This window comes from Geotrypetes seraphini, chromosome 2, assembly GCF_902459505.1.
Source record: "Geotrypetes seraphini chromosome 2, aGeoSer1.1, whole genome shotgun sequence".
NCBI classification, from domain to species: Eukaryota; Metazoa; Chordata; class Amphibia; order Gymnophiona; family Dermophiidae; genus Geotrypetes; species Geotrypetes seraphini.
In genome coordinates, this window is record NC_047085.1 from 442,926,429 (window position 1) to 442,950,578 (window position 24,150).

A 24,150-nucleotide genomic window follows, 5' to 3' on the forward strand; every position below is an offset into this window, starting at 1 on the left:
TGTCTAGCTCTTGCAACACCTGGGTTGGGTGATCAACTTTTGAAAGACACACCTGGTACTGACGCAGTCCCTGGAGTACCTGGGTGTGTGCTTTGATGCGGCAGAGGGCCATGTTTTCCTTCTAGAGCCTCGCAAATTGAAGCTGAGCAACCAGGTAACGGACATCCTGGTTTTTGTCCGATCCCACGTCTTGGTAGTAACTTCAGGTTCTGGGATCGATGGTGGCGTCTATAGAGGTTATTCTTGGGCAAAAGCTCATCTCCATCCCCTTCTGGTGGTACTGCTGTCATGCTGGTCACCACAGAATGATTCTCTCCAGATGACACTACCATGGACACTGGAAGCACGCAGGAGCTTGCACTAGTGACTTTGACTGGAATTCCTGTCAAAGGGCTTGCCTCTGCATTTCCTCCTGGATGATTCTAATAATGGATTTGGTATTTTAGGTTGCATTTCAGATCATAAGATCAGATCAGATTAGGGCACAGATAGCAGTTGAGGAAAGTCTTTGTTTAGGGGGAGGGAGCCAGTCTCCCATGCCTGCCCAACTTCCTCCCCTTGGTTGCCGGTGGCGGTTTTCTCATTGGGGCAGCTTCCAATGGTAATAGAGCTGCTCTGTAGAAGTTTTTCTGTTTTTTTTTCAAAAGGGCTGCCTCACCCTTGTCCTTTATGACTATTTGGAGGCTTAAAATAGTGGTGGTTGGCGACTTCCTTTCTGAGGGGTATAGAAGCATCCATCTGCAGACCAGACATGTCTTGGGAGCTGTGCTTACTGCCTGGTGCCAAAATCCAAGATGATACAGAAAGCTTGCCAAGACTCTTCAAGTCTAATTACTATCATTCGATGTTGCTCATCCATGTTTGTACTAATGATACTGCTAGGTACCCCTCTGAACATGTCAAAAGTGACTTTGTGGCTCTGTAATAGAAGGTGAAGCAGTCAGGTACACAGGTGGTATTCTCAACGATCCTCCCTGTCAAGGGTAAAGGCCAGGTCAGAGAAACTCGCATCCTGGAAATGAATGAGTGGCTGTGTGAATGGTGTCATTGACAGTGTTTCGACTTCCTGGACCATGGGATGATTTTCCAAGGGCTGCTGAGCAGGGATAGTGTGCATCTATCATAGAAGGGAAGAAGTGTTTTCAGCAGCAGAATGGCTAACCTACTGAAGAGGGCTTTAAACTAAAATTGTTGGGGCAGGGTAATCAGAGCTATACTGAGTGTATCGCCTTTAGCTTCTTTGTCACTTATGAAACGTTTCTAGAAGGAGGAAAAAGGCCTTAGGAGCTACGGAGATCAATAGCTACATTGCAGCTATGAAGGGAAGAGCTGTACAACTTTTACTGGCTCCCCTCCAACACTCTTACCATAGGCCAAAAAAACCTCCTTATATAATGCAAATTAGAAACGTGAATTAGGAATGCAGATTTCAAGCGTAGTATCTAAACGTAGATTTTAAATGTCTCTACTTCAAACAGGTAGGCAAAATAGCAGTTAAGCAAATAAAAATAATAAGTGCTTATCTCAAAGGTTCCTGCCAGAACGGGTCCTCACTCGCTGTCCCCGCAGGAGAGGAGTTCTGATTGACATTTAAACACCTCCGTGGTATAAATGCACAAGGGCCTCTTTCATTTGAAAGGAAGCAGTAGAATAAGGGGCATAGATTCAGGAAATAATTCTTTGTGGAAAGTGTTGGATGCATGGAATTGCCTCCCTGTGAAAGAGGTGTAGATAAGAACTGTATTGGAATTCAAGAAAGCATGAGACAAGTACAGAGAAGGGGAGGAGTTTAATAGAGATTAGTAAGTGGGATGGATGGGTGGGCTTATGGTCTTTTTGTCATTTTCTAAATACAGTACTGTGATGGTTTTGAACTCTATTGGCAGTTATGCCTTATTGTAAGAGAGTTATTGTTTCATTAGGCAGTGAGTTCGATCTGCCCATAAGAGCCAAGAACATGATTTGGGTCTCTCTGACTTTTACCTAAAAATGCAGAGTACCCATCACTTAGCAATAAGTATGCTTTATACACATCACTCATATACAGTATACATTTATTTTGTTTTATTGGATAGCAAATAACAGATTGGATAGCAAATAGCAGATTGTCACAACAGAATTTTGAAGTATGCATGCTACATTATCTTTTGTTATAAGGTGATGGATCATAATTTTCACCTGTAGGTTATTGGTTAAAGGTCACCAATCAGGTTGGTGGTATCCGAAAGTTACCATTTGAAAGCAGTTAGGTAACCAGATCACAAAATACTCTGTTGGTGAGGCGTCTTAGCAAGAAGGTCAGACTGAAATGCCATTTGAAGGTGGATTGTCCAGAATAGGTATTGTAATATACTAATGGTGCAGTGTGAATGATTTGCCATTGCTACTATGTTATACTTATTCTATGGATAAACGCAGGATTTGGTCTTCAGTAGTAGCAGTAAGAGGTGTGGATTTTTTCTAACAAAACACAAGCAAGGAAGTCATTAAATCTGTACATTTAAGCTCGTGTGAATTCTTATTGCTACGCATATGAATTTGTATTGCTGTCAAGATAGTAACTCTGAAAATGGATCCAAGCCACCCTCTCTATATAGTCGCTTGCTATGAGTCACCGTATGGCATGTATGTTTGACATGGCCTAAGCTCCGAGACCAGCTAAGTAATATCTCTTAATACAGAACATGACAAGAAGCCCCATTACTTTTGTGGTATGTACCATATTTTCATGTAGATAACGCGCACCCATGTAAAACGCGCACACGGGTATAGCGCGCGAAAAACACAAATTTATGTACAGAAATTTTTATATACCGCGCACACCCGTATACCGTGCATGCCGCCCCGACTCTCCCGTCGCCGCCCGACTCTCCTTTCGCCCGCCCCGAGTCTCCTCTGGTCCCGCCTGCTCGTTTCCAGCCCTGCCCCGAGTCTCCTCTGGTCCCGACTGCTCATTTCCAGCCCTGCCCCGAGTCTCCTCTGGTCCCGCCTGCTCGTTTCCAGCCCTGCCCCGAGTCTCCTCTGGTCCCGCCTGCTCGTTTCCAGCCCTGCCCCGAGTCTCCTCTGGTCCCGACTGCTCGTTTCCAGCCCTGCCCCGAGTCTCCTCTGGTCCCGCCTGTTCGTTTCCAGCCCTGCCCCGATTCTCCTCTGGTCCCGCCTGCTCGTTTCGCCGCCCTGTCCTGCTTGCCACTCTGTAAGCATGCGCAGACCATCTACAGACAAAGAAGATGGTCTGAGCATGCTTGCCGCTCAGTTTTCTGCGCCGGGTTGTCGGGGCGCGCTTTTGATCTGTCACCAAGGCGGGCCTTTGTCACGGTGTGCTTTTGACCATGTGGCTTTGTCCCCCCTCTATCTGGCCTAGTAATTTGCCCAGTGAATACCATTTTGCCTTTACATCTCAGCCTTTGGGTAAGCCTATAAAAGATTAATGCTGCATGTAGAGCCCACATTTCAGTAATTTGATCTCTTCAGATTGGTATTCTGCATTTATCTACCCGGTAGTAGAGTTTATCAATTAAATTTAAATTTACCGCCATAATGGAAGGAATGAGACGAAAGTCATATACAGCGGACTTTAAGCTTAAAGTCGTTGCGAAAGCTGAGGAAATAGGCAACCGGGCCGCAGCGAGAGAGTTCGATGTTGGAGAAACATCGGTGCGTGAATGGAGAAAAGATAAGAAGGAACAGGAGAAATGCAATCCGCGCAAACAGGCACGTCGTGGGGCCAAACCAAAATGGCCTCAGCTGGAGGATGACTTGAAGCAGTGGATTCTGGAGAGAAGGGAGCAAAATGAATCAGTCTCTACTGTTGCGATTCAGATGAAGGCAAAACTACTTGCCAATAGAAGAGGAATACCCGACTTCAAAGCTGGCTTCACATGGATCTCAAAATTTATGAAAAGGAACGGACTATCAGTTAGAATGAGAACAACTGTTGGCCAGCAAAAATTGATTGATTTTCGTGACTTTGTCGCCAAAGAAATATCTGAACTTGGCATCACTGCAAAGGACGTCATCAACATGGATGAAATTCCAATGGCATTCGACATTCCACCGACAAGAACCGTAGCCCCCACAGGTACTAAATCTGTTGCCATCACCACAACTGGGCATGAAAGAACGTGTTTTACAGTAGTTCTTGGTTGCTCAGCTAGTGGGGTTAAGTTAAAGCCCATGCTCATTTTCAAAAGGGTCACTATGCCCCGTGAAAAGCTGCCCACCAGTGTGGTTGTGAACTGCAACAAGAAGGGATGGATGGACTGCGACGTAATGAGATTGTGGATAGATAAATGATTTAGGGCAAGACAGGGTGGATTCTTTGCAAAAAAATCCTTGTTAATTTTTGATGCCATGGCTGCCCACAAAGAAAAAAATGTTCAGGCCTACATTAATTCTACTCGTGCCCACATCGCTGTGATACCTGGAGGCCTGACGTGTAAGCTGCAGCCACTTGACATCGCAGTGAATCATCCATTCAAGACTTTTGTTAGAAAGGAGTGGGAGCAGTGGATGCAGAGCGGCACGCACGAGTACACACCCGCGGGGCGGCTGAAGCGGGCAACTTTCACAGAAGTCTGCAAGTGGGTGGCTTCAGCATGGGACAAAATAACACCAAATACTATTATAAACGGATTTAGAAAAGCGGGCATTGTTTATAAAACCAATGACACTACGGCTACTACCAGTGCAGCGGAAGGAGGTAACAACACGGATATCAGCGATGATGATGACGACGATGACGATATCACTTCAGAAATAAACGAGGATCGTCTGCAGGCCGTGCTCACTTTATTTAATGATGATGATGACAATTCAGATTTTGATGGATTCAAGGATTCAGATGACTGTGATGATGATGACTGAATAAACCTGTAAACTTTGTTTATTTACCGTACAACTTTACCGTAACTACGGTAACTGTATTTAGATTATTTTGTCCTCGATACTTCATTTGATCTACCGGTTAATGTTATAGTTTATAAGAATGAACATGTGATTTCTGTTCTTGTTGCTGAATTCATACTCACTAACTCTAGATTAAAAGTTATACGGTTGTTTATAAGAATGAACAGTTTTTTTCTTTTGACGTTTTTGGTTGGAGGTTGTGTGAATGGTGCGTGAGTTCTCCTATGTCCATTTTTGTTCCCATGATAAAAAACACTGATAAGTTCCCAGAAAAAGATACATTAAAATAAGAAGTGAAAACAAAGGCCCCTACAGCTGAGAACATAAGAATAGCCTAACTGGGTCAGTCCAATGGTCCATCATGCCCAGTAGCCCATTCTCATGGTAGCCAATCCAGGTCACTAAATACCTGGTCAAAACCCAAAGAATAACAACATTCCATGCTACCGATCCAGGGCAAGCAGACGCTTCCCCCATGTCTTAATAACAGACTATGGACTTTTCCTCCAGGAATTTGTCCAAACCTTTTTAAAACCAGCAACGCTATCTGCTTTTACCATAACTTAAATCTTTCCTTCCAAACAGAGACCTTGCTAGATGTCAAATACAGAAAGAACAAGGTACCGTAACTTCACAAGGACTTAGCTGTGCAGGAATACCTATACCTATATACCTATACCATATACCTAGTGCAAAAATGTGCAAAGGTCTGTTTTTTTCTTTCCATCACTACATAGCCTACGGTAATGCCACACAAGCAGCGCTGTTACAAATATATTCTGAAGGTCAATGCTAAGGTTAACAAAGTTTCCTTCCTTGGACCACAAGGAGATACTGACAAACCACTGAAAGAGATCCCAGGAACAACACCCAAAGACCCACTCAGTGTGTGAACCAGTTGAGTGGAGTGGACTAGGGTAACTGGGGGGTGGAAATGGACCCGGAGTTTTTTCAGCAGAATTTCCCAGACCACCTCTTCCTCTCAACACATTGACACGCTAGTGGGTTTATTTTATAGCTTTTTCACCCCTTCGGTCTGCCTGTCCCCCCTTGAAGGTCTGCCTGTCCCCCTTGAAGTCCTGTCCCCCCTTGAAATCTTGACCCCCCCCCCCCTTGAAGTCTTGTCCCCTCTTGAAGTCCTGTCCCCCCTTGAAGGTCTAAATCTGGGTGGAAATGCCCAATCAGAAAGGTGCACAATAAAAGTGTCTTTCAACTCATCTGATTGATCTTTATTCATCCAAAGTAACTCGACCCGACATGTACATGTTTCAGCCTTACGGCCTGCGTCAGGAGTCTTGAAGATCTTTGGGTATATGAACAGTAATGTAAACCACTTGAAATGCCGTTTGTATCAAAACGCCGTCGTACCGCAGCCTTGCAGTAAATGTCGGGTCAAGTTACTTTGGATGAATAAAGATCAATCAGATGAGTTGAAAGACACTTTTATTGTGCACCTTTCTGATTGGACATTTCCACCCAGATTTGTTCCTTTGTATTTTGTGGATTTGCTTCCCCTGTTATCTGTCCCCCTTGAAGGTCTGCCTGTCCCCCCCTTGAAGTCCTGTCCCCCCTTGAAGTCCTGTCCCCCCTTGAAGGTCTGCCTGTCCCCCCTTGAAGGTCTGCCTGTCCCCCCTTTAAGTCCTGTCCCCCCTTGAAGGTCTGCCTGTCCCCCTTGAAGTCCTGTCCCCCCCTTGAAGGTCTGCCTGTCCCCCTTTAAGTCCTGTCCCCCCTTGAAGTCCTGTCCCCATCCTGAAAGCCTGATGCCCTCCCCCCCCCCCGATGCCCGATTCATCACCCGGAAGGAGCGCTCGCACTCCCACCCCAAAGGACCACTCGAACCCCCACCCGAAGGACCGCTCGCACCCCCCACAGCCTCCCCCCCTCCCCCATGTAGAAGCTGTCTACCTTGTTTCCGGATGCCAGCGAGCCCAGCTGTTTCCTCTGCCGGCGGTCCCGCCCCTTCTCTGAGCCCTGCTGCGCTGCTTCCTCTTCCGGCGGTCCCGCCCTTTCTCTGACGTCAGAGAAAGGGCGGGACCGCCTGAAGAGGAAGCAGCACAGCACAGGGCTCTGAGAAGGGGCAGGACCGCCGGCAGAGGAAGCAGCTGGGCTGGCATCCGGAAACAAGGTAGACAGCTTCTCCATGGGGGAGGGGGGGAGGCTGTGAGGGTGCGAGCGGTCCTTCGGGGTGGGAGTGCGAGCGTTCCTTCCGGGTGATGAATCGGGCGTCGGGGGGGGGGGGGAACTATGTAAAAAAAATTTTGTACAACGCGCTCACGCGTATAACGACCAAGGGTATGCGCGGTATGTAAAAACCACGTATAACGCGCGCGTTATATGTGAGAAAATACGGTACTTATGTTTTCTGTTTTCCTGTATTATATATTTCTGTTTAACTGCAAATATCCAGTAGAAAATTTATTTTCATGTGCCACTCATTTAAATGTATTAAGATATATGTGTCAGGAATTGAGTGTGTGTTTGCAAATGAACCTTTTTTTTTTGTTGTTGTTATGATACATGACCTTTGCTGCTTTTGGACATGTACAGATCCTCGAAAGTATGCCGATGACAGAGAAAGTGGAAGAATTACTGCAAGTAATAGGTCCATTCTATGAGGTAGTAGAAGACTCAAAGTTTGGAAAAGGATCTGATGTAACATCAGGTTGGAATACTAAGCTCCTTTATTTTTAAAGACCAATAATAGTAATTGTAGAACTAAAACAAACATTATTTTTGGCTGTTAATTTATTTTTGATGGTAATATACATAAATGTTTCCACTTTGTGTTCCTTTCCTTTTTTATGCTAGTACGACTGGAGAAAATCACAAAATCTTTAGAAGGTAGGAATGATTAAACCTATCTATATTTGTTTGTATCCATATTTGATGCACTGGAAACTTCTCTCCAATAGGAATATAATGGAAGCAAACCTTTTGTAAAAAAAAAAAAGGACTCTAGGCAAAGAGAATGTTGGTGAAATAAATGAATGAAGGAGTAGAAAATTCTCTTTATTACTGCAATTGAGTGGCCTACTGTTCAGAGCTTCTTCATGAGACCTTTTATTTGGTCGGTGGTTAAGGAATTAAACCATTTTCTTTTACTTCCATCTCTATGGAGAGAGATTTTCAAAGGTATCTCTGAGTAAAGTTGTACTTCATGCACAGATGTGGCTTGTTAACAGGGTAGATTTTAAAAAAAATCAATGATTTTTTTTTAAATAAAAAATTGGATTTTTAAAATTTAAATTGTTTTTTTTTTGTTTTTTTAATAAAATGCTTTTTTGAGGAAAAATCTATGTAAAGATACATTATAGTCCAAAAGTTATTAATCATGAAATAAGAATTTGTTTTTAATTATGAAGCATGAGGCTGTATATTCTTGCAGTGTTTACATTTTTTAATAAATGAATTATATTAATCTATTCATAATGTTATGGGCAATTTTTCTATCTAGAAGATATTATCACAGATGCTTGGTTTTGCATTTCTCAAAACTAGTGAATTTGTGTCTGCCAAAATAACATGCTGCTTCTTCACAGCAAAAATGTTATAAAATATACAGAGTTAAGAAAAAGACATTAGCCCCGTTGTTCCTTTGCTAAGAGAGCTAAGTACAAGCAGGGATAGGCAAGCAGTAAAAATGAAAGTGAAACTTTTGAGCAGAATGCTCCAAAGGTCTTGGGATCTTTGTGTATATAGCCTTGGAGAAGAAAACCTAAAATGGCAGCAGACCATAAAAGGGACCCAATTTGGGAATATTTTAATGAAGTTCCTGCACCTATGTGTAAAGCATGACTTAAATCAAGTATTTCTGACTAGTGATTTAAATTGATTTGTTTTAAATCAAATCCACCCTGCTTGTTAACAAAATTGCCCTCTTTATATGCAGGTAAACTTACAGGCATATAGTTTGCTTAAGTCTAATGCAAGATTGTCCAACGTTGGTCCTTAAAGACTGCAATCCAGTTGAGTTTTCAGAATTTCCCCAGTGAATTTGCATTACCAATATATAAACAACACCGGGATTTATAATATCAATTCAATAGCTCTCATAAATAAAACATAACTCAATATGCGTGTAGTTTAACTCAGAAATATTGAACATCCCAAAGAGTAAATGTAAAATTGAGCATATAGTTCCAATAGGGTATTTCTCAAAGTGGAAGTAAGCACATACTTCTGACTCAGAAACATCTGCAAGGTCTACATAGAGAAAAGAGTGGTCTCAAAAGTTATCCAGCATGTGTGGCAGGTACTATAGATACATTGATTTAATTTTCTAAGGAAAAGACGCATACTTTCCCTTTAAAAATACCCAATGGAAAGTTTTATATGCACTTTTTCACCTATTGGTGCTGGGCAGTAATATTACGTAACTAATATATTACATTTTTTAGTAATGAGTAATATATAGGGGTCCTTTTACTAAGGCGTGCTAACCGTTTTAGCACGCGCTAAATATTAGCATGTGTTAAACGCTAATGCATTTATTATAGTCTATGGACACGTTAGCGTTTAGCGCACTAAAATGGCTAGTGTGCCTTAGTAAAAGGACCCCATAATGTCTAGTTACTTTTTAGTGATACCCGTCAGATTTTATTTTTTTTTTAATCACTATTGGGCTGCTTCCAATTACCAACTTCCTTTTGAGTGAAATTCATGAGTTAATGAAGATGGCTGGGGCTTTGACATTTAAGCGCTCCTGTTTTATGTCAAATATTTTGATCTAGTAAGTGAAAAAGATGTGTCTGGTAAGTCACAAACCTGCGTATGATGAAGTGGCATCAATACCAGTAAAGAAATAATCTTGTTCAATCAACTTTTGAGTTTAACCAGACAGCATGAAGTACCTTTTCCGAGTGAGTTCCAATGTGTCATGAATCCACTAGCAGCTGCTCTGGACATTCTGTGAACTAATGCTAAATGTTATTCCAGTGCATTAGGTGTATCATTCTGGATAAGCAGGTAATCTTCCTATCGCTACGAGCTCTGCAGAAGGAAATTCACTCCTGGATTTTTTCTCTTTCTGTAACCCTCTTACTTCACTGGGAGTTCTACTGCCACCTACTTTAGTTAGATTGTGAGCCTTCGGGACAGTAAGGGAATTTTTTAAGTACCTTCTTACTTCTCATTTATAATCTTAATGTATATTTTCTTCAAACCGCTTAGAACCTAACGGATGTAGCGGTATATAAGAAATAAATTACATTACATTACATTACCTACAGTTTTTTCCTTCTACACATGAGCCTGAAGGAGTGTTTCTGTTCTGCTCTCCCTTTTTATTTCTTTTACTCAGTGGTTTTCACTTAAATTTTCAACGGTTTTGGTACTCTGAGCTATCCAATTCCAGGGTCAGCTTTGCCTGCATGGAGAAGAAGCAGACTGGGGTCTGCAGCTGACAGACCAATCCCTTGTGGTACCTATTAGCCAGCCTGCAAAAGTATTTTTGGGGCTTAGGGCTATCTCCGCTTACCACCTGCTGCTTCGCAGGGGTTTGAGCACAGGCTGTCAGGCATCCGTAGGAAGCTCCGCAGTATCTCGCAGAGTATCGGCTGCATCCCCCCCCTTTTCTGGTAGCGCATCCGTCGGTCTGCGGGGGGTAGGGATTCAGTTAGCCGTTGTGTCTGACCTGCAACCTGAAAATCAGCATTGGAAAGGGCTTTCAACATGAGGCAGTGATTTCTTCTCCTTTTCCAGCTTCTGTACAGAACTAAGGCAGGCTACAGCACTTTATCAGCACAGAATTGACTTCGTGGGAAGGCTTGTGAGCTGGCTGAATGCAGTCGCTGCATCCACCTGGTAGCTGGGGGGGTGGGAATGGAGCATGTCAGGTGGCAGAGTCGGCATCGGTGGGGCAGGGAGGAAGCAGCGGTGGTGGCGTCAGCGGAGGGACAGGCAGGGAGAGATACCATGCGGTGGGATACGTGTACTGCAGGTTGAGAAACACTGGTCTAGACACTCTAGTCCAGTCATGGTCTTGGGATCTCCTGTTGTATGTTTTTCCTCCCTGGTCCATGATAGGCCGAATCATTCAAAGGATTGCAAGTCATCAGGGAAAGATAATTTTGGTGACTCCAAATTGTCCCCACAGACCGTGGCATGCAGATGTGATGCGGCTTCGAATGAAGCCTGGTCTCTAGTTACTGGTGCTTCCGGACCTCCTCTCTCAGGATCCAGTGTACATAGAGGATCTGGAATGCTTATGGCATAGCACTTGAGCATGAAGGATTAGAGAGGAAGGGGTATTCAGAAGTGGTTACTCTTCTCAAGTCTAAGAAGCTGACTACAGTCTCCGCTAACGCTAAAGCAGGGGTCTCAAAGTCCCACCTTGAGGGCCGCAATCCAGTCGGTTTTCAGGATTTCCCCAATGAATATGCATTGAAAGCAGTGCATGCACATAGATCTCATGCATATTCATTGGGGTAAACAAGAAAACCCGACTGGATTGCGGCCCTCAAGAAGGGGCTTTGAGATCCCTGCGCTAAAGCATGGAAGACTTTCCAGCATTGGTGCGCCCAAGAGAGTGTGAAGCCATTTTCAGCTCTGATTTCTGTGGTGTTGGCTTTCTTTCAAACTGGCCTTGACAAGGGGCTCTCTAGTTTCAGGGCTCAGGACTGCAGACCTATGCTGTCGTACCAAGAATTGCTTAATGTAGATAATGTTTGTTATCCCAGGACAAGCAGGCAGCCTATTTTCACATATGGGTGACGTCATTCATGGAGCCTGGATGCGGACAGCCTCACAAGCAGACTTGCTTGTAGAAACTAGAAGTTTTGAGTCAGCCGCACCGTGCATGCGCGAGTGCATTCCCGCCCAGCATAGGGCGAGTCTCCTCGGTTCTCAGTTTTCCGTGGATCCGAGAAGTCTGTCTTTGACTCTCTGCATTTAACTTTGTTACTTATTCTCTCACCGCAGTTTGTGTTTATTTTCTTCGCGAATCGCTGTGTTACTTTCTTTCTTTATAGTTTAAAAAAAAAAAGAAGGCTTATTTTAATTTTTTCTTCAGTGACTGACTGGCAGGCCAGGCCGTGCGACCGCAGCATGCAGGCTTCAATTTCACAGCGGTTCTCTTACCTCCTATGTCCCATTGTCAGCGTGCGATTTCTGTCATGAATAGGGCCTGCCTATAATCCAAAGTCATGCGAGTGCTGGGCTACTCTTCAACCTCGAGCCCTTAAATGTCATCGAGTTTTCTTGCAGAAATTCTTCAGCATGAACTCCTTGGTGACACCCTCGACCTCGAGTGCTACCTCAGTTCCGCCTTCCAGTGAAGGTCCTCCTGCTTCCACCGACCTCGAGCCTCATCAGACCGTCCTCGTTTGGATTGTCTTTCGCCTCGAGTACACCTGCTTTATCTTCCCCTGAGCTCCCCTCAGGTCGGATAGCTCAGCAGAAGGTTTCTGCGCTGATCCTCAACATTGCCATCTTGGAGCCTTTAGCCTCGGCAAGTGGTCCGGTTTCAGACGCGGATCCACCTTTGCAGGCTTCTCTCCAGACCATGTTGGAGCAGCAGTTTGTTCAGTTATTGAGCAAATATGGTTCTGCCTCGACAATGCCTCCTGTAAGCCAGCCTGGACAATCAGCAGTCTCCTGCGAGGTCGAGACCCTGCTTGTGCCTCGAGCTGAAACTTCACACTCTATGCAAGGAGTAGATTCTTTGCGAGTGTCTCGATTGAAACCTTCACACTCTATGCAAGGAGTAGATTCTTTGCGAGTGTCTCGATTGAAACCTTCACACTCTATGCAAGGAGTAGATTCTTTGCGAGTGTCTCGATTGAAATCTTCACTCTATGCAAGGAGTAGATTCTTTGCGAGTATCTCAATTGGAACCTTCACACTCTATGCAAGGAGTAGATTCTTTGTGAGTGTCTCACCAGGAATCCACACGCTCCATACAAGGAGCAGAGTCTTTGGGAATGCTTCGATTTCTCGATCCAAACTACTGAGTTTCGATCTACAGCTTCGAGCTCTATCCATTCACCAGCAGCATTGCCTGTTTCCATACATAGGGCGAAGTTTCCTCGATCCTCGAGACCTGCTTATAAGCACCACTCTTGTTGCCGATCGAAGCCTTCATCGAGACATCCATCGAGGCGCAGATCTTCTAAAGAACAGCCTTCTTCGTCTGGACCTCATTCCAGACCTTCCAGTTCTTCGAAGCCCCCAACTCCTCACTCCAGGTCATCGCTTCCGGACCCTGAGGAGTCAGCTACTTTCATTACCTCCTCCAAGTCTCCATATTCTTTGGATTGGCACTTCTCCAGAGAGGCTTCACCTTCGTTCTCCACTTGAGGCACCTCGAGGTCATTGAGCCCTTCTCGAGGCAAGGCCTTGGTAGATCAGCTGATGATCTAGACATTCAGTTTGATGCTGGTTCTAAATTCTCTAAGGAGTAAACAGATCTTCAGGCACCGGCACCATGCACAGGACATGCTGGTGCTGGTGCCGCTGCGGAGGCTACAGAAAAGTAAGAAGAGGGTTCGGGTGGGTTGGGGGGACCTCAGGTCGCGGCGGGGGGGGTGCCTGATGGCGGCAGGGGGTGCCGGATCGTGGGGGGAGGGTGCCGGTTCGTGGGGGGGGGAGGGCCTTCGGGGGGAGCAATGCCGGTTCTCGTGGGGGGAGAGCAGTGCTGCTGGCCTCGGGGGGTGGGGGGTGGAAACATATCAAAGCAAGTTTCCCTTACTTCCTATGGGGAAACTTGCTTTGATATACGAGCATTTTGGATTACGAGCATGCTCCTGGAACGGATTATGCTCGTAATCCAAGGTACCACTGTATTTTTACTAAGTAACTTGCCCATCTTTGCACACTATTTAGTGTGCACCAATTTTCCAGCTTATTTTATGCATATACTAGTCTTTAAGCCCATTACATTAACGGGTGCTAGAATAGATGTCTGTCTGTCTGTGTTTCTTTATCTCTCTCTCCTTGGCCGCTGTCTGTATCTTTCTGTCTCCCCCTCCCCCCCCCCCCCGAGCAAAGCTGTCTGCCCCCAGCACCCACCTCCCCCCCAAATGTCTCTGCATGGCCCTCTTCTGTCTTCTCCCCCAGAGCAAAGCACCCAGAACCCACCTCCCCCCAAAGCAGCCCCCTTTCCCTATCTCTCCATGGCCCCTTCTGTCTCCCCCCAGCACACCCTTCCCCCCAAAGCAGCCCCCTATCCCTCTCCCTGTCTCTCCATAGCCCCTTCTGTCTTCCTCCCCAGAGCAAAGCTGTTTGCCCCAAGCACACCCCTCCCCCCAAAGCAGCCCCCTTTCCTTCTCCTGCTGACTCTCTCTCTGGCCCCCTTTCTCTATCTGTCTTTCTGTCCCTCTCCCTGCCCCTGTGTCTTTCTTTCTTTCTGTCTCCCTCCCTCCCGCTGTCTGTGTAATTTTTCCCCATTTCCCTGTGCAGCAGCATAAGGGGTTAGGGAGTTTCTCAGGCTGGCAAACTGTCCTCTCCTCTTCCTCTCTAATGCTCCTCCTATGCTTTCCTTTTCTTTTCTGTTCTCTTCCTCCTTCACCATCCCCTCCTCTTTGTCCTCTCTCTCTCTGCTTCTCTCCTCCTCTCTGATTTTCTCTACCCCACTTTCCCTTCCCGCGGGGCCAACTACAAACCTGGTGATTCCAGCAGCGTGTGCAACAGTCTTCACATGCTGCTTCGGGTCCTTCTACTGCCCTTTTGCTCTGCCGCATCTCTGATGACATCATCAGAGACACGGCAGAGCAAATCAGGGCAGTAGAAGGGCCCGAAGCAGCGTGTGAAGACTGTTGCACACGCTGCTGGAATCGCCACCGGGCGGCGGGGTCAGTTAAAGAGCCCGGGTGGAAAGTTGCTGGGCTCCTCGGTGGGGGCGCTGAGCGGCCATGATCCCTCTCCTCCGATACCCCGCCCGCTGGAGATCGGCGGCTGGCTGCCCGACTGGTGTAGGCGATCGGCGCCGCAGCTCTGTCCCGGAGCTGGGCGCGTTAGAGGAGCCTGCTGCCCAAAGAGGAGGAGTGGCGTTGTCTGAAGAGGCTGAGCTAGGCCAGACCGTAAGCCGCGCATGCGCACTTCCTACCTACAGCTCACGGAAAACGGACGCATGCATAGGAGGTGCGCATGCGCGGCTTACCATTTTATTATATTAGATATGGTTGTCCTTTCCAATTCCGCTCTCTGGATACCTCTGTTAAGATTAGGTAAACATATGAGCATATAGGCTGTATACTTATAAATTTATATGTATACTGTGTAGGCAGTTATATCGAAGATCATTTCTCTGCATGATATAACTTTAAATGATCCTCTTGGGAGTACTTATATAATGAGGGAGGAAAGGAAAGGTGGGGTTTTCTGTTCAATACGTTTGTGAGCGACATTGCTGAAGATATGTAACCGTTGACACCCTGGAGGGAGTAGAAAACATGAAAACAGATCTGCAAAAGTTGGAAGAATGGTCTAATATTTGGCAACTAAAATTCAATGAATTTGGGGAGTAGAAATCTCAGGGAGATGTATTTTTTGGGAAGTGAGAGGCTGATATACAGGGAGAGGGACCTTAGGGTGATAGTGTCTGAAGGTAATGAAAGTGTGACAAGGCAGTGGCTATAGCCAGAAGGATGCGAGACTGTATAGAGTGGTGTAACCAGCAGAAGAAAGAAGGTGTTGATGCCCTTGACGAGGTTCCACTTGGATTATTGTGTTCGGTTTTGAATACCGTATCTGGCCAATGATATACGAAGACTTGAAACTGTCCAGAGGAAATTTGTGCCAAAAGAAGTACAAGAGGCTAGAAGACTTCAGTATGTATACGCTTGAGGAGAAGAAGGGACAGGGGTGATATGATACAGACATTTTAAGTATTTGAAAGGTATTAATATAGGAACAAATATTTTCCAGATAAGGGAAATTGTTAAAACTAGAGGACATACATTGAGGTTGGAGGTGATGACTTAAGAGTAATGTTAGGAAATTCTTTTTCATGGAGAGTATGGTGGATGCCTGGAATGCTCTCCTGAGGGAGGTGGTGGAAAGGAAAACTGTGAAGGAATTCAGAAAAGCATGGGATAAATACAAAAGATCATTAATTAGAATATGAATGAGCAAACTTTCACTGTCTGAATCCAGCAAAGGAGATGGTTTGGATAAGCTGGAGTGAGCTTCAATGGCAACTCCAGTAATTGGAACCTAAGGACAGTAGACTTCTATGGTCCATGGCCCAGAAATAACAAAGAGAAATTACATTTTAATTTAATCATGAAATTGTAATGCATCCTATATAATAAAATGCTAAGCGCGCATGCGCACTCTTACCCCGTGTTCCCTGATCCCTGATTTGTCGGACTGTGGCAGGGTAAGAGTACGCATGCATGCGTTTAAGGACCGGCGACAGGTAACAACACCGTGACTCTCTCCCCCCCCCCCCCCCCGCCGACCCTACCCAGCACACCAGAAAACCCCATTGACCCTACCAGCCGACCCACCGCAAGACGAACACAAACCTCCTGGCTCTAGCAGCGTCCGAAGCACAGTAAACACGCTGCTTTGCGTCCTTCTACTGGCCTAATTTCCTCTGCCGCGTCCCTGATGACATCATCAGAGACGCAGCAGAGGAAATTAGGGGGTGGGTGGGGGGGGTTAATGGAAACATGCTGCTCAGGGGGATGGGAGTCAGGCAGGCAGGTTGGCATCAGGGGTAGGGGGGTTTTAAATGGAAACATGCTGCTCAGGGGGATGGGAGGCAGGCAGGCTGGCATCAGGGGTGGGGGTGGGACAAAGTCTGGAAGATAATGATGGGGACATAGGAAGGAGGCACTGGGGGCACTAAGGACATAGAAAAGGGCACTGAGGGCACTAAGGACATAGGATGCACTGAGGGCACTAAGCAGGACAGAGGCACTGGGGGCACTAAGGACATGGGAAGGAGGCACTGTGGGCACTAAGGACATAGGAAGGAGGCACTGGGGGCACTAAGGTAAGGACGTAGGAAGGGGTACTGAGGACATGGGAAGAAGGCATTAGGGGCACTAAGGACGTAGGAAGGGGCACTAAGGACATAGGAATGAGGCACTGAGGGCACTAAGGACATAGGGAGAGACACAGACAGAAAAAATGACAGACAGGCAGGGTGCAAGGAGAGAGAGACAAAGAAAAAAAACCCAGACAGACAGACATCTAGTCTAGCACCCATTAATGTAACGGGCTTAAAGACTAGTGTGATTAATAATAATAATAATAAATTTATTCTTGTATACCGCCCAACCACAAAGTTCCAGGCGGTTAACAATAAAGAAGAACTGTACAATCAGTGATGAATGAATCGGGTAAAAGAAGATGATATACATAATTATTTGACAAACTTATCGAACAAATCTGTTTTTAAAAATTTTCCAAAAACGTTAAAAGAATCTATTTGACAAATAAGTGGGCTTAACCAAAAGTTCAGTTTGCCTAACTGAAAGGCAAATGTTTATTCCAACATATATTACTAAGTTCCAACATCCCTGTAGGTCTCCTGTATGTACTTCTCTGTCTTCCTCAGTTCCTCCAATTTTGCTAATCTAGCCTTAAGGGAATGAACTCATTCTCTGAGAGCTAGGAACTCTTCAAAGCGCATGCACACATATAATTTCTCGCCAACTGGGAGATAATCATGTGATGCTCAGTACAAAAGACTGGATAGCACCCCTCTTGCTACTGGACTATTGTCTGCATCTTATTAAGTTGATTAATTAAACCCTATTAAGCTACTAGGAATATATAGAGAGAGCTTTAGGATTTTATTATACCCTTTATTTAGTGTTTGTTTCTTAGAGAGCCTTAGGATTACATTGTATGTTTATTTAGAGTCTGATTCTTAGCAGGTAATGAAATATAGTAAGAATATATGTAAGAGTTCTCCTGTTCTAATTAGAATAATTGACTAAAAATTAAGACTATAAGTAAAGAAATTAGCTAGAAGTGGGTGGGAGTGGAGAGGTTGGGCAGTAATGAAGACTTAAGCCAGACCCTGCTCTGCTTGCCAGAGGCTCTCTAGCAGAAAGTTCATGCTTTAAAACTGTAACACTATAAAAGGCTTTTATTCTATGGAGACTAGCTAAGTAAAGTTTGCTCTTAAGATCTAAACTGTTTGTATCTCCTATTTGTTTTAAAAGTATTTCCATGTAATTTCATTGAGTGTCCTGGTCTTTGTACTTTTTGAAAGTGAAAAATTGTTTCACTTTTTTACGTTCTAAATCACTCAATTTTGTAGACCTCAATCATTTCCCCTTCAGCCAGAGCATGACTTGTTTCAACCATAGAAAATCAGAATCTAGTGTTGTACAAGACAATGTGAACTCAAAACTTTCATATCCTAGTTAAAGGCGGTTGTACAACTGGAGCAAGGTTATAAGTGCTTTATAGGACTGCGTTGGCTTTCAGTCCAGCATCAAAATTGAAGTGTTCCTCTCTTGCAGACTGTCCTCTTTCCTAGTAATGTTTTTAAGAATTTACATTTTTGTTTTTGTCATTAGATCTTGGCAGCATCTTGACTTCTACCCCAAACTGTAAGAGCCTGAATGGTAAAGCAGAAAGCAGCGACAGTGGTGCAGAGTCAGAAGATGGTGAGGAAGAAGCGGATCAGGAGGACGATGTTGAGCTAAGTGAACAAGGTGCACCGCCATATCTTTTCATGTCTGATATTATTTTATTAGGTACTTATTTCTCTCTTTTTTTTTTTTTTTTTTTATAAGCTAGATTACATTACATTAGAGATTTTTTATTCGCCATTGCCTTGCGGTTCAAGGCGGATTACAAAAGAATTACAAAAAATGTATTACAAGAGGAAGATATCTGGCAATTTCTAGAGGAGATAAAGAGTAGATCAATGTAATATGAAATATGCACACTTCTATGACATTTATTGTCCCCCATGCTAGTGATTGTATTGCGCCGGATGCACCTATTTGACAATTATATTGATTTATATAGATGCAACTTTATAATACTTGTCATCCTTCATGTGGACTGTCCTAGTTTGGATACTCCTGAAGCAGCCTTTATAACCAAAACATTATTTGTGTCGACTCAAGCCTTGTTGACAAAAAGAGGTGTCTTGTTACTGGTTGATTTGTGTTTTCATCAACTCCGCTGTTTACATTATGGTCTGAATATAGACCACCTGTTTATTAAAACTCAAAATTGGGTGGTTAGAGAGGGTTCTATAAATATGAAATATTTATTTATTCAATTTTCTATACCATTCTCCCTTGGGAACTCGGAACGGTTTACAGGAATTTATTAAACTAAACTAAAATTTACCGTAGCTTTATATACCGGGACATAAACCAGAGGAAGCTCGACTCGGTTAACAATAATTAAAAACAATGCTAAAATTGCAAGGAGATTAATTTTAAAAATGTTTAGCAAATAAAAAAGATATTTTATGATTTGCGGAATAATTGGAAAGGACTAGGACATCTCAAAGTTAAAGGGAGTTCATTACATAATTGAGAAAATTTAAAAGCCAAAGAAAGGCTAAAGTTCTTGACTCCTTTAATACCTTTCCTAGAAGGAAAGGAAAGTTTAAATTGTTGAATGCCTCTAGCATTGGAAAATCTATAAACGTTCCATAGCAGAGGAACAAGAGGAATAAAAATACCATATAAAATTTTTAAAGTAATGCATACACATTTAAATTGAATCCTGAGATGAACCGGGAGCCAATAAAGGCTCAAAAGCAAAGGAGTCACATGGTCATATTTGCTTTTTCCATAAATCAACTTCGCAGCGGTATTCTGAACCAGTTGTAACCTTTGGAGACAAATGCCAAGATGAATAGCATTACAGTTGAATAGCTGAGATAGTATAATTGACTGGACCAGGACAGAAAAATGACATTGATGAAAAAGAGATCTAACCTTCCTCAGCATTCGTAAACTGAAAGCATTTCTTAACCAGATAATTTATTTGATCTTTAAAGGTAAGAGAAGAGTCAAAAAGGATTCCCAAAATCTTAGAGGAGAACTCGATTTACAGGGAGGCCCCAGAATCCAGAAGTACGGTGGCAGTAAGGAAGGCAGTCTAGTTTTGGACCTAACCACAAAAGTTTAGTTTTGGCTGCATTTAACTTCATCTGGACAGACATAGCCCAAGTTGAAGTTTAGAAATACAGTGGTTTATTTTAAAAGCTAAATTAGTAATATTCGAAACAATCTCGATTAGTATAAAGATATCATCCACATAGGTAAAAAGTGTTTCCCAAGCTGACAACTTATAAGTGTTCAAAGTAGTCATATAAAGATTGAACAAGATTGGGGAAAGTGGAGAGCCCTGGTATTCAAGCATTTTTACTTATCTGTCCCGGTGGGTTCACAATTTATCTAATGTACCTGGGGCAATGGGGGAGGGGGATCAGGCAAACCTGATGGGTTTGAAACTACAACCTTAGGGTGCTGAAGCTGCAACTCTAATTACTGCACCACACTTTCAGACATTGTATGGTAAGAGATAACGTAGCAAACATTGTCTGACAAAAGATGGCAAAACATAGTTAATAAAGCATGGTAAAAACATAATATGACAAAACATGGTTTGTTGAGACATAGCTTGGTGAGCATAGTTTGGTGAGACATAGCACAGCAAACAGTTTTACAAAGTATGGCTAAAATAGTATGACACGGCAAAAATAGTTAGGCAAGCATGCATGATGAAACATAGCTTGGAAGACATGGAACAGCAAATATTGTGTGATAAACATGGCATGAGAGATTGTAGCATGGCAAACTTGGTATGGTAAATATCCTCTATAATAATCCTCTAAGCGCGCATGCGCACTTAGGAGGCTGTGCTATGTGCTGTGTCCCTCCGTGGCCGTATTCGGTGGCTTGAGGCGCATGCGCCGGCTTGGGTGGCGGGATGAAGGCGGAGCGGCGCTGGCGGCGGCTGCCAGGAGGAGGGCTTCGAGCTGCTAAAGACTCTCCCCAAAGCCCTGGCGGAGGGTCAGGCGCTGCCCCCGCACAGAGCTGGCAAGCTGAAGGTGTTCCGGGCGGTGGCCGGCGGGCTTCGAACCTGCCTCCAACCTCTCCTTCCTCACTGACACAGAAAGAAGCTGCAGCTGGGGCAGCCGCCCCCCCCCCCCACGCCTCCGTGGCCCCCACCCCAGCCCCGATCTCGCGCTCCAAGCACTCCAGATAGCTGAGAGGAACGGCTGGAGGGTGTTGTGCCATTGCTGCAGGTGAAAGGGGGCTGCTTTTGGGGGGAGGGGTGTGCTGGGGGTCAGACAGCTTTGCTCTGGGGGGGGGAAGACAGAAGGGGGGCCACAGAGAGACAGTCAGAGGGAAAGGGGGCTGCTTTGGGGGGAGGGATGTGCTGGGGGGCAGACAGCTTTGCTCTGGGGGAAGACAAAAGGGGGCCACGGAGAGATAGTCAGGGAGAGGGAAAGGGGGCTGCTTTGGGGGGAGGGGTATGCTGGGGGCAGATAGCTTTGCTCTGGGGGGGGGAAGAGAGGACACAGACAGAAAGAATGACAGACAGACAGGGGGCAAGAGAGACAGACAGAAAGGAAGACAGACAGCCAGCGTCCAAGGAGAGAGAAACAAAGAAAAAAAGAACGACAGACAAAAAGCATCCAAGGAGAAATAGACAAATAAAAAAAGACAGACAGACAGTGGCCAAGGAGAGAGAAAGAAAGAAAGACAGACACACACATCTATTCTAGCACCCATTAATGTAACGGGCTTAAAGACTAGTGGTGTATAGTATTGTAGGACAAGGATGGCGAACAGTATGACAGAATGTGGTAGAACATTGTATGACAAAACATGGCATGGTCAGAACATGAAACATTATCTTTGTTCAATTTACAAAGTCCTGAACACCACTAAGACTACATTAGCTACGTGCTCAGTAATTTGGGATCAAACCACCCACAATTAGCTGTTGTAATCCCACCCCAAAAGAAAAATCCCTTTCAGGCTTTTAAAGTCATCAAGGAACTGAAAGGGACCATAGCTGAACTGCTTCAACTAATAGCCAATCTGTCGATCGTATCGGGAAATATTCTGGAGGACTGGAAGGTGGCGAATGTTACGCCGATCTTCAAAAAAGGTTTGAGGGGAGACCCCGGAAACTACAGACCGGTGAGTCTGACCTCGGTACCAGGAAAGATGGTAGAGGCGCTGATAAAGGTCCGCATCATTGACCACCTTGACGGACACGGGCTGATGAGGACCAGCCAGCACGGTTTCAGCAAAGGCAGATCTTGTTTGACAAACTTGCTGCACTTCTTTGAGAGAGTAAACAGGCAGATAGACAAGGGCGACCCGGTCAACATTGTATATCTGGACATTCAGAAGGCGTTCGACAAGGTTCCGCATGAACGACTACTTCAGAAAATTGTGAGCCATGGAATCGAGGGTAAAATACTCACGTGGATTAAAAACTGGCTGAAGCATAGGAAACAGAGAGTGAGGGTAAATGGACAATACTCGGACTGGAACAGCGTCACCAGTGGGGTACCACAGGGCTCGGTGCTTGGACCCGTGCTCTTCAACATCTTTATAAACGATCTGGACATAGGTACGACGAGCAAGGTGATTAAATTTACGGATGATACGAAGTTATTCAGAGTAGTGAAGACACAGGTAGATTGAGAAGATCTGCAACGTGACATAATCAGGCTCGAGGAATGGGCATTGACATGGCAGATGAGGTTCAACGTAGATAAGTGTAAAGTGATGCATGTCGGTAACAAAAATCTCATGCACGAATACAGGATGTCCAGGGCGGTACTTGGAGAGACCTCCCAGGAAAGGGACTTGAGAGTTCTGATCGACAAGTTGATGAAGCCATCCACGCAATGTGTGGCAGCGGCGAAAAGGGCGAACAGAATGCTAGGAATGATAAAGAAGGGGATCACGAACAGATCGGAGAAGGTTATCATGCCGCTGTACCGGGCCATGGTGTGCCCTCACCTGGAGTACTACGTACAGCACTGGTCACGTACATGAAGAAGGACATGGTACTACTCGAAAGGGTCCAGAGAAGAGTGACTAAGATGGTTAAGGGGTTGGAGGAGCTGCCGTACAGCGAAAGATTAGAGAAAGTGAGCCTCTTCTCCTTTGAACAGAGGAGATTGAGAGGGGACATGATCGAAACATTCAAGGTAGATAAGGACAGGTTGTTCACCCTCTCCAAGGTAGGAAGAACGAGAGGGCACTCTCTAAAGTTGAAAGGGGATAGATTCCGTACATACGTAAGGAAGTTCTTCACCTAGAGAGTGGTAGAAAACTGGAACGCTCTTCATAGGGGAAAACGCCCTCCAGGGATTCAAGACAAAGTTAGACAAGTTCCTGCTGAGCAAGAACGTGCGCAGGTAGGGCTGGTCTCAATTAGGGCGCTGGTCTTTGACCAGAGGGCTGCCGCGTGAGCGGACTGCTGGGCATGATGGACCACTGGTCTGACTCAGCAGCGGCAATTCTTATGCTCTTAAGCATCAAGTCCTTTCTGGTGCTTTAATTTTGAGTGAGCATTTCCTTTTTATTTTCAAATCATTTTCTTAGCATAGCAGAACTATTCACTTTAAGTAGTACTGTTTCAACTTCACTTTGTTTTGAGTTTCTGGAACTTTATAGAACAGAGTTTTAACATTACAGTACTTCACAGGGCTATACTCAAGCATTCCAACCTCCATTAATCTGTCATCATACTTTCTTCAGAAATACTTTCAGAAGGGCTTATCTCAAAGTCCATGGCCTCTTCTCTATTTGAAGCCCCTTCAGAACCCACTGACATTGCCTCTTTCTGTAATTCAGGGTCAACGTAACCTACCTCAGGTTCAATATCCAGTCTGTAGGGCTCCTTAATGCTGGCTAGACTGTGCTTTCAAAATCCCTGTGGTTTTGGCTTCTTCTGCTGCTTGGCTTGGCTCTGCTCTCTACCACACCTTTCTTGCCTCTGCACAGTAGGACAATTAAAGTTAGTTTCAGCTGTGCCTGACCTCCTGGTTGGCTGAATCTTCTCAGGAGAAATGACTCTGCATAACTCAGTGTTCTGCCTTGTCTACTGGGGAGATTTAATTGAATCCTATTTTATCTTTTCCTTCATAGACGTAACTCCCTGTACTGACTTGGTTGTGTGTGGCAATTGATTAGAAAAAGTTAAATAGGTGTTTGATAGTGTATGTCCTTTACCGTGTGTGCTGCCTAAATGTGTGTTCCTGTTCTGCTTTTGCCTTGGCTTCGGGTTAGGCTTGTCAGAAACCGGGACTGTTTAGAAGGTGACTATTTCAGACGCTCCACC

At 44.7% G+C, this 24,150-nt stretch overlaps 1 protein-coding gene across 4 annotated transcripts in view; it reads left to right on the forward strand.

The window, feature by feature from the left end:
* The window catches only part of ACBD5 (acyl-CoA binding domain containing 5), a 96,985-nt gene that overhangs the window by 30,311 nt on the left and 42,524 nt on the right, over positions 1-24,150 (forward strand). For 2 of the 4 annotated variants that reach the window (XM_033931408.1, XM_033931409.1), the window contains exons 4-6: positions 7,453-7,567; positions 7,714-7,746; positions 18,384-18,521. In XM_033931408.1, coding sequence (XP_033787299.1) covers positions 7,453-7,567; positions 7,714-7,746; positions 18,384-18,521 — 286 coding nt within the window. The remainder of the gene's footprint in view (positions 1-7,452; positions 7,568-7,713; positions 7,747-18,383; positions 18,522-24,150) is intronic. The other 2 variants (XM_033931410.1, XM_033931411.1) reach the window with 1 other exon arrangement.